This window comes from Cibotium barometz, chromosome 61 (assembly GCF_041138505.1).
Source record: "Cibotium barometz isolate CiBa-2024 chromosome 61, ASM4113850v1, whole genome shotgun sequence".
Taxonomy (NCBI): domain Eukaryota; kingdom Viridiplantae; phylum Streptophyta; class Polypodiopsida; order Cyatheales; family Cibotiaceae; genus Cibotium; species Cibotium barometz.
Window position 1 is genome coordinate 13448790 of NC_141106.1, and position 11160 is coordinate 13459949.

General features: G+C 42.5%; 1 protein-coding gene across 1 annotated transcript in view; it reads left to right on the forward strand.

The window, feature by feature from the left end:
• The window catches only part of LOC147604574 (sm-like protein LSM1A), a 35730-nt gene extending 25250 nt beyond the window's left edge, over positions 1-10480 (forward strand). Inside the window, exon 5 of the mRNA XM_086794748.1 lies at positions 10016-10480. Within this exon, the coding sequence (XP_086650874.1) occupies positions 10016-10093 (78 nt within the window). The 3' untranslated portion in view covers positions 10094-10480. The remainder of the gene's footprint in view (positions 1-10015) is intronic.
• The last annotated feature ends 680 nt before the right edge of the window (positions 10481-11160 follow it).

The following is an 11160-nucleotide window of genomic DNA, read 5'->3' on the forward strand; positions in this document are numbered from 1 at the left end:
CCCTAAATGCTGATTTTTTCTGATTTTGGACCAAATTTCAGATTTGAAATTTGGGCATTTCTTGCCAGGTTGCCCAAATTTCTTCATTCATTCATCATGCCTCGGGCTAAGGATGCCATGTGGAACCACGTAACTCCTGTGAGCAGATATGGGGGTTCAGGCACAGAAAGGTGGAAATGCAATTTTTGTGCCAAAGTGTCAGGTGGGTCTATTATTAGGGTAAAGGCCCATTTTACAGGAGTAAGAGGGGAAGGCATTGGCCCTTGCAGTCAAGTACCAAGAGAGGTTGTAGCGTCTCTTCAGCAATGGAAGAGAGAACATGAAGCAGCAAAGGGAATTCAGCCTATTGATGATGATGTACAGGATACAGATTCTGTAGGTGATGTGTCCAAAAGAGCTAGGACAGAGGATGATTTGCAGAGTCAAGCAGGTGGGTGAGGCTGAGGCTTCATCTTCTTACGACACAGACTCACATTCCTCAGAGGAGGATGATGCTGAGTAGTTACTAGTTACTACTAGTGACTCTTGACTCTTGACACTTGAGTCTAGAGTTGAGAGTCCAGACTCCAGACATTGGAGACCATTTGTTTTTTCAGAGTTTTTGTATTTGGTCTTTCGGTACAGACATCTGTATTTCAGATTTCAGATTTATCATTTGACACTATTCACTAGTGCTTAGTATGTTGCTTAGTATGTTGTAAGTTGTAACTTGTAACTTCAAACTGGTTATGCTATTAATAATTATATGGGTTTTTGCCATCTATGATCTAATTCCTGATTCCTGAAGACTGCCATGTATCATGTATGATGTATCATGATTCATGTTACATGTATGATCATATCATCATTGTATGATGTAAATTGTAATCATGTATGATGTATTAAGAATCAGGATTCAGTATGAAATTTGAATCATGGATTCATCATTCATGATGTATCATGATTCATGTATATGAAAGTTGAATGTAGATTTTAGCATTAAACTGTACCAAACATAAATTTATGGACACCCCCCTAAAAAAAACCTGGAAAAAACACCTGAAAAAAAATTTGAAAAAAACTTTTAAAAAACTTTTGGAAATTTGTTTGAAACGTTTTTGAAACGTTTCAAACACGTTTCAAAAACGCGTTTCAAAAAACGTGTGGCAACTATGACAGGTGGTAAGTATTGGTCAAAACTTAGCCTTAGGAATTAGCATTAATTTATAATGTGTACACACTTCATTAAGTTTTGGGCAACCAAAACTCACTTGTAAATTATTACTAGCCTTGTGTTTGCACACACTGATATCCCGACGCGGACAAAGCTCAATACCCCCACTGCATAGACCTTATCTCTTTTGTACAAAGAGAGCAACCTACCATGTGTCATTGTGTCCATTCGAGCTTGCACCACAAGTCACTTTTCCTCTCTATCGGACACCCAGGGTGGATATCTCATCATCTCTCTCTTCCTCCTCTCTCTAGAAGTTGGTGCCCTCATTCTTGAGGCTCCTTGTCTGTATTTTATGCACTTTTCTTCCCAACTCCATATCCAAGCTTGCTAGTGTGTTTTCCAAGCTTCCAAGAGTGTTTCTAGGTGGTATTCACTCTCCTACACACTCCCAATGACTGAAATTCAGCAAAACAGCCATTTCTTTTGTTGTAATTTCTGGCCTTTTGGCTGAAAACCTTGATTTCAGCCTTCCTTTCTCAAGTTGAATCATAGGCAAAGCTTTTCGAGGGTTCCCTTCATCCTCTTGAAGACTTTTGTCGTGAAGGATCGCAACAAACAGATTGAAGATTTCAACACTCCAAACGCTTCCATCGTGAAGACTTCTGCTGTCATCGACTCTACTTGCAATTGGTAAGCTTTAATGCTCAATTATAAAAGCAAGTATTAGGAGGGAGGAGTAGGACTCCATGTTCACATACCCTGTGTAGTGTTCTCTTGTCCTATATGCTCTCTTGCAGATTGTTTCTACCATGTGTTGGTGGAACAATAGAGCACAGATGGTAGGGAACATGGGCACTTGAGAGGGTAATGTGAGTTGCAGATCTTCACCGATAGCCATATTGTTTGCAATACTCTATTCATATGCATTGGCATGGAAACTTGGTCAGAAATGCGCAGTATGTACTAGATTCTCCCAAGATTAATATACACTATTTGAGGGAGAGGTTGGTTGTTCCGGTTCATTGTGTGACTCTTGTCAATTCAGCAAATTACATCTTGTGTTGTACTTGTTGTCCATTAAATCTTGGTGTATTTAAGTGTATTGATTAGCATTGTGTTCATCCAACCATTCCACACTGACCGGTGGAATTACACATGTCAAAAGGTGAAATTTGATAGGTAAAAGGCACTAGGTTTGCTTCAGCCATTACCTATTCCCACGTAGCCATGGGAAAGTATTACAATGGATTTCATTATCGTAACGCCAAAAAAAAGAAAAAAAAGAAAAAAAGAAAGGTTTTGGAAAAAAAGTGACGTGGCATTGATACGTGGTAGGATAGCAACGCAAGGCCACCTTACAGGCTTGGACTAGCTTTTGGAAAGAAAAAGATTAAAAGCTTTTCAAATACTAAAAAGAGAAGAGCTTTTATTATGAAAAAGATGCTTTTTGGGCTATAAGTGAGTTTTAAAGCGCTTTTCTCAAGTGCTTTTGGGCAACAACTATAAATTCAGCTATTCTCTCGTTGTTGAGACATGTAAAAAGACAAGAGAGCTCTCTAGCTCTAAGAACTTGTACTCAAGACTCCTCCAAGGGGTTTTATCTAATATAACTCGGAGAGGGGGGGGAGGGAGTGGGTAGGTGGCCCAAAGCTATTCCGACCCCTAGTGTGGTGTCCTCTCTCTACTCTCTCTTTTGTTTATTTTCAGATTTTCTCAAGATTTTATGCGTGAAGGCACCGTCGAAGGAGGTGGACATTGATGCTTTGTACTCCATGAAGAGTTCCCCATTTCAATATTATTGGTGTTGGGTTTTATGCTGTGTATGCACCCAGAGGAGTGCTAGTGATCATCAGTAGATTACTGGGGCACTTTTTACTTCAGTTAGTGGAGGTTTTTCCCCCAGTTTAGCTTAGTTTCACTTATAAGCAGTTTATAAGTGTTTTGGTCCACTCGGCCCATTTTATGGCCGAACATGTGAACACATCTTTTTAGGTCACTTATTATGTGGCTATTATACTTCACATTTTATCATCTGAATACACAAGAGTCGTGTTCTCTCTCTCTGCTTCCCACGCTTGTATTTGCAGCATCTCCAAACCCTAACCCTAACACCCCAAAGGCCTTCATTTGGTATCAGAGCATCGTTGGCCTGCCCTTGCCCTGCCCGTACACTGCTGCCTTCAGGTTCTGTCCAGCCCGTACATCAGTACCTGCCCGTACACAGTCAGCGCCGCCTTCAGCAGGTACAGTGCAGCTTCCGTACCAGTTCGCCGACAGCAGCCTTCAGTACAGTACTGCACCTGTCAGCGCCGCCTTCATTTGGTACTAATACAGTCGACTGTTTCAGTACCGTACTGTACTGTGGTCGCCCTGCTCCGTACAGTCCTCTGTACACAGCCGTATAGCTGTCAGTACAGGCGACCAGCAGCAAACGGAGTTTCGTACCTGTTCCGTACCAGTCAACAGTACCTGCAGTGCATTCGACTGCATTTTCCTCCAGCTTTCGTACTGTACCTGCTTCAGTACTACTTCCGTACAGTACCGGTCGACTGTACCTGCACAGTACAGTCAACTGTACTTGTTCATTTGGTACCACAACCTACTCAGTACAACTGTGGTAAGCATTACAAATTTTGATTTTTGGGCATTTCTATTTTCTCTGTGAAAATCTACAGGCACTACAGGCAGACTTTCTTGCAAAGAAATCTATAGGTTTTTTGCAAGTTTTTGGGTGCAGTAATTTTGGGCATTTTGGCACTCTGTAAGCCATTTTTGCTGCTCTACTCAGTCATTGGTGCATTGAGCTGCACATTCAGAGGATTGAGAGTGCAGGCATATTTGGGTGAACTGTATTCAGTGGAGTACAGTTGCTATCAGGGTTCTTGCTATTGGGTTTTTTGATACACAGGGACAACATTGTGCATAGGCATAATGGCAAATCAACAGCAGAGTGATTTATTCACGTATTTGTCTAAGGAAGACAAATTGGACGGCACGAACTACTCCTTGTGGAGTTTTATGCTGAAAAATGTGCTTGTGGCAAAAGGTCTTTGGGATTTTGTTAGTGGTGATTAACCACGTCCAGGTCCATTGGCTCCAGAGACTCCTCCCCAAGGGGGTGCTCGTGGACGAGGACAACAGGTACAGGCTCCAGGGCAGCCATTGCCTGTTCAAAGAACAAAGGCTCAGAAGACATGGGATGCCAGGGATGCACAAGCCTTGTTACTCATTGCATTGTCAGTACAGAGGTCTATTATACCTCATATTCGTTCAGCTGGCTCTTCACAGAATGCATGGGTGACTTTGGAGCAGATGTATGCTACTCGTAATGAGGCTCGGATCTCATTTTTGAAAAGAGAGCTGGAAAATCAGAAAATGCATGAAGGAGATGATATGTCTAGCCACTTAAACAAGCTGCAGGATTTGAGAGAGCAACTCATCAATGTGGATGAGATTATTCCTGAGACACAGCTTGTGTCCACCATATTGCACTCTTTGCCAAGATCTTACTTGGCTTTTCATACCTCTTTGAACCTCAGCATGAGGAATGCTGCTGAACCCCTTAAGTATCAGGAACTTGTTGCTCTCTTGCTACAAGAAGAGCAAATGAGGAAGAATATGAATATGAACACGAGTGCTGAACAAGCATTTACTACAGGTCAAAAGGAGAAAGGAAAAACTCAGCCAAAGAGTTCAAATCAGAATTCAGGTGATGGTGGTTCATCTCAGGATACCAAGAAAGGTGATGGACGGCCCAAGAAGAAGGGCAAATGTCATTACTGTAAGAAGCCAGGTCACTACATCACAGAATGTAGAAAGAGGATTGCCAAAGAGAAGGCAAAAGAATCTGGGATGTCTGTTAATGATGCTTCTAAAGCTCCTCTAGAGACTGCTTCTTTTGTTGAGGACAGGGATTACTGTTTCTATACATGCAGCTACGATGCCTCTTGGTCTTCTCAGGCACTCAGTATGACAGAGCATGCATGTACTTGGTACTTTGATAGTGGTGCCTCGCAGGGATTTGTTTTGTCATGTTGGCCCTGCCCCTGTTGGCAAAACTGTTCAGTGTGCCAACAATGCTTCATATCCAGTTCGTGGCATTGGGGAGATTCAGCTCACAGCCATTGATGGCTCCATTCTCCGCCTTACAGATGCCTTATATGTACTAGGGATAAAGAAGAATTTGTTGTCCATTTCTTCTTTAGCACATTGTGGAATGCAAGTCCACTTTGATGATGATAAATGCATGGTCAGAGACAAAGCTAATGCTTTGACCTTGATGCTTACTGGTACATTATGTCATGGACTTTATCAGTTGGATTCATTTCAGCCAGTGGATCAGTCTGCTTATAATGCATTCACTCTTACTCCAGCTATGGTTGACGCGGAGTTATGGCATGCTCGCATGGGGCATGTAAATTTTGGTAGTCTTATGCTTATGTAGCGACATAACATGTTTATAGATCTATCTCCCATGGAGAAGCCTCCAGATCACATTTGTGAAGGATGCATTTTGGGAAAAATGCATAGGTTTTTCTTCCCACGTGATCAGGCTCTACGAGCAACTGCAAAGTTGCAGCTTATACACAGTGATCTTTGTGGTCCCATGCAGACGAAGTCATTAGGTGGTTGCTTCTATTTTGCAACATTTATTGATGACTTCTCTCGTATATGCTGGGTCTATCCTTTGACACAGAAATCACAGGTATATGATGCATTTTTGGCCTTTGTAGCACTTGCTGAAACAGAGTTAGGATGCAAAGTTAAGACTCTCCGTTCTGACCGAGGGGGGGACTATATGTCACACATGTTGAATTCCTTTCTTGAGAGTAGAGGTATAAAACATCAGTATACTACTCCTTATACTCCACAGCAGAATGGGGTTGCAGAAAGGAAGAATCGGTCACTCATGGAGATGGCCAGATGTATGCTAAAGGCAAAGAGGCTACCACATATCTTTTGGGTGGAAGCTGTCATGTGTGCTTGTCATATTTTGAATCGATGTCCCACAAAGGCATTGGTTTCCATTACTCCTTTTGAGGCTTGGCATGGCCACAAGCCTTCTGTATCACATTTTCGTATCTTTGGGTGTCTTGCATATACACACATACCCAAAGAGTTGAGGAGGAAGTTGGATGATAAAGCCACAAAATGCATTTTTGTTGGGTATAGCCGTGAGAGCAAGGGCTACCGGTTATATGACCCCCTATCCAGGAAGATATTCACTAGTCGGGATGTGATTTTTGATGAAAAATCAGAAATATCCATGGCTGGTTATGATGCAAATCAGGCTGAAAATGATGTGTTTGAAGGTCTATTACCTATGGAGTTTCATTCCACAGTTGGTGATCCAACTCATGAGGGTACAGGACAGCCAGCAAATGATGAAGGTGGTGCAGAAATTCAGCAGCAAATTGAGCCAGAAGCTGAACGAAATATGGGGCAGCAGGCACCACAGGTCAGACACATACCTAGATGGTATTTGAGGACATTACAGGACAGCCATTTAGAGGGTCCTCTTGCTGGTCGTACTCGTAGGGAGACACGGACCAATGAGCATGCACACATCATGGATTTGAATCTGGTTATGGCAGCCAGTTTACAGGATGATGATGAGCCTGATTCATTTGTGGATGCACGAGATAATGTGCATTGGAACAAAGCCATGCAGGATGAGCTTGATTCTATTAAAAGGAATCAAACATGGGATTTGGTTGATCTGCCCAAAGGCAAGAAAGCAATTGGTACTAAGTGGGTCTATAAGTTGAAAAGACATGCAGATGGATCCATTGACAGGTACAAAGCCTGTCTAGTTGCAAAGGGCTATGCACAGAAGAAGGGCATTGATTATGAGGAGACATTTGCTCCTACATCCTGTATGTCGACACTTAGGTGTGTCATTGCATTGGCTGCACATCGACCATCTGTTTTGCAGAACATGGTCCTGAAGGGAAAGTATGCAGGCTGAAAAAGGCCTTGTATGGTTTGAAACAAGCTCCACGAGCTTGGTATGCAAAGATAGATGCTTTCCTACTCACTCAAGGATTTGTGAACAGTCCATCAGAAGCCACTTTGTATGTAAAGAAAGAAGAGACAGATCTGCTGGTCATCAGTCTTTATGTAGATGATCTCTTGCTCATGGGATCTAATGATGACAAAATTGCAACTTTTAAAGAGATACTGCAACATACATTTGACATGTCTGATTTGGGGCTTGTACACTACTATTTGGGCATACAGTTTGTGCAGGATAACAGAGGCATTGGGTTGTTGCAATCTCGGTATGTTGCTAAACTTTTGGAGAAGTTTAAATTTCAGGATTGCAATCCTATTAGTACTCCTGTGGAGCCTGGGATGAAACTGTCACTACAAGATGACAGTATTTCCTTTGATGCCACTACATATGCTCAGGCTGTTGGGTGCCTTATTTACTTGTGTACTACACGGCCAGATATTCAGTATGCAGTCTCTCAGTTGAGCAGATTCATGCACAGCCCACGGTTGTCACATTGGCAAGCTGTGAAGCGTATATTCCGGTATTTGCAGGGTACCTTGTCTCTTGGATTGCTTTATCCTGAGGGGGGTGACATGCAGTTATACGCTTACAGTGATTCAGATTGGGCTGGTGATTTTGATACCAGACATTCCACTAGTGGAAATTGTTTCTTTCTTGGCTCTTCATGCATTTCTTGGCTAAGCAAGAAACAGACCACAGTGGCCACTTCGTCTTGTGAGGCAGAGTACAGAGCAGCCTACACTACTACTGTTGAGTGTGTTTGGCTGCGTCGTCTCATGACTGATATGGATATTTCAGTGGAGGAGCCTACACCTATCTATACTGATAGTCAGAGTGCCATTGCTGTGGCCAGGAATCCTGTGTTTCATGCTCGCACGAAACACATTGAGATTCACTATCATTTTGTTCGGGAGAGACTCCAGGCAGGAGATATCAGTCTGATCTACTGTCCTACAGATCAGAATGTGGCAGACATCTTCACCAAGGCATTACCACGTCCGAAATTCGAAGCATTCCGCACTGCTTTGAATTTGTTTCCTTTTGGTGGATGATGTACAGTGATCACATATCACTCCAGGGGGGTTTGTTGGGTTTTATGCTGTGTATGCACCCAGAGGAGTGCTAGTGATCATCAGTAGATTACTGGGGCACTTTTTACTTCAGTTAGTGGAGGTTTTTTCCCCCAGTTTAGCTTAGTTTCACTTATAAGCAGTTTATAAGTGTTTTGGTCCACCCGGCACATTTTATGGCCGGACATGTGAACACATCTTTTTAGGTCACTTATTATGTGGCTATTGTACTTCACATTTTATCATCTGAATACACAAGAGTCGTGTTCTCTCTCTCTGCTTCCCACGCTTGTATTTGCAGCACCTCCAAACCCTAACCCTAACACCCCAAAGGCCTTCAATTGGCACCCAGATTTTTTGAGAGGGTTTTTCAACACGGGTTATTTAGCCTCACTTTATTTAACACATCCCTCCCAGCTGCAGTGATGAGCGGGGGTCAAACCCGCAACCTCTATGTTGGATGTATCACTTTTTGTCTCGCATACCCTTTGGTTCTCTAGTAGCTTTAATATACTCTCTCTCTAGCACCCTAGACATCTTTATAGTGCCCAGGAACAGAACTCAAGCTTTGAATCACGGAGGGCACGTGCCCAACAGGTCATTGATGTCTGCGTAATAGGCTCAAAACAGGCCGTTTCAGTGTGGTCACATCATTATTTATGAGGGTGGACGTGTTTATTGTGAAAGGCTGGGCAATTCACATTTTGGGCCCCTCATGAGTAAAAGCATTCACACTCATTATTTTTGGGGCGCTCGGGTATTTTTGGATGAGACATATAACAGGCCTTCGAAAGGGCTGTGGCACGGCGGGTACTTAGCTTATCTTCAAGAAAAGGATTGGGCCTTCTCGGATGACTCCATGATCACGAGGTCAGATGTGTCGTCCTTGATTTGTCTACTCCTTGTGATCCTGTTGGGGCTGAGGAATTATCATCGTTTCCAGCTGGTGAGGGTCAAAGAAGTCTGTAATGGTTGTTCTGGCTGGTGTCAGGAGTGTAGCCTCGTCGAGGCCTCTTGGTGACGATAGAGCTCGAGCAAGTGCAGGCCCAAACATCTCTGATTTCTAAAATGCATCACTGGCAAGAGAGGGTCAGAGCCATCCCTGTTGATGGCAATGGAATCTCTTTTGCATCTTATCGAAACTGGGCATCTTAACAAGTAATGCTCCTCCGTCTCCATCTCCCCACTTGTGTGGGATGCCCTCAGCTCTCCCTGATTTAAGGTGATGGGCATGTTGAAAAATAAGATCCAATAGGAGTGGGTTTTCACGTGTTTGTGTTTGTGCACCATGTGCGTGCGTGAGAGTGTGAATGGTTTGACTGTGTGAGTGTATAAAAGTGATTGGGTGAATTGGATAGAGAGTGAGTAGGATAGATAAGATTGAGTGATGCAAGGGATGTTGTCAAATGGGTGATATAAGCAATGATGTCAAGGTAAGCATTTGTGGCTAAATATGATGTACTTGGCTTCACCTTGTGTAAGCGCATTTTGCAAGGCAATTTAGTAATTGGTTGTGAGTGCGTCTTGTGTTCTTTTTGAGCTTATGTTTGAGCATCTCCTCCTTATTCCAATTTCAATCTTAATGGCGTTTTGTTGCTTTGATCCACCATAGCCTAGATGCTAGATCTGTGTTTTTAACAGGGCAGACACCCTCAGCTAACCAATGATGATCTCTCGTAGTATGAGAGAGAGAGAGAGAGAGAGATTCTTAATAATCTCTTGGCACCTGCCTAGCAAGGTACAGTGAGTGCATAATTTGTGGCTTTATTGCAGGCACAAAAGGCAGAAAGAGAAGCCACTGAACTGAAAGGCTCCATGATGAAACGGATGGAGTTTCTTGATTTGGATTGACGGTTTCTGGTTTCTGGTTTCTGGTGTCTGGCTTCCTTTCTTGGTTTGTGAATGGTCTGGTTTCCAATAGGATGTGGCAAACACTTCATGCCCTAGTTGTTGCTAGGAAGGCGCTTGTCAGCTGGTGAATTTTAAAAGCCTTCTGACCCCGCAAGTTTTTAAATGCGGGTAGCTCATTTGACTAGCTCATTGGAAATGGCATGTGTTGGAAACATGTTTCACGACTGTACGACACTTGATGATACAACACTAGTTGTTGGGGACTTCATACTACGGTATTCTAACTACAGGCAGGCGTATTTGGGTATTCTTGATGATCCCAAGCAATCTTCATTGTTTGTAAATAAGTTTTGATTAGTGTTATTGAAAAATGTTTTTTGTCATGTTTTTATAGTGTGTGTATGCCGTGCACATTGTTTATTCGGCTGAATGATGATCTTTGCTATATATGAATAGGGGATACACAATTGAATAAATGTCCTTGCTATTTATGAGTAGGGGAAATGGTATATAACCGATGACTTTTTGAAGGGATGCAGTTCATTCTTTTTATGTTAGGATTCCTCTACTAGTTTTGTGTGTATGCTATACCATGTTGCAAGGGGAATTGTGAATAGAATATAGGGCATACGATGTGATTTTCCAATCTAAGCAGCCGAACACTCGAATATTATGTCTGTGCATGCAGTACATGACCTTGAGCATAATCTAAGTTGGGGGAAATATGGAGAACTCAAAAAATGGAGCTAGTTAGAATCAAAACTTATGGAGTTCTGAAAATATCGGAAATGGTGTTTGAAAACCAATAGGAAGTGAAGAGAGAAGGACAAGAGGAGGAGGTAGCACGATGATACCGTAGGCAGCATGAATGGCTTTCATGCTTCCATTTATTTTGGTTCTTTACAAATATAAATTCAATCTTACAGCTACACAAGGCAATGGTATAATGTATCATCTCTCCTCCATCCTTGTGTAGAATGAGTATTAGTAAGGCTTTTCAAGAAAGAGGCCTCTGGGGGAATAGTTTCGGGCAAAAAGAAAAGCTGTGTGTATTCTAGAGGAAGTCA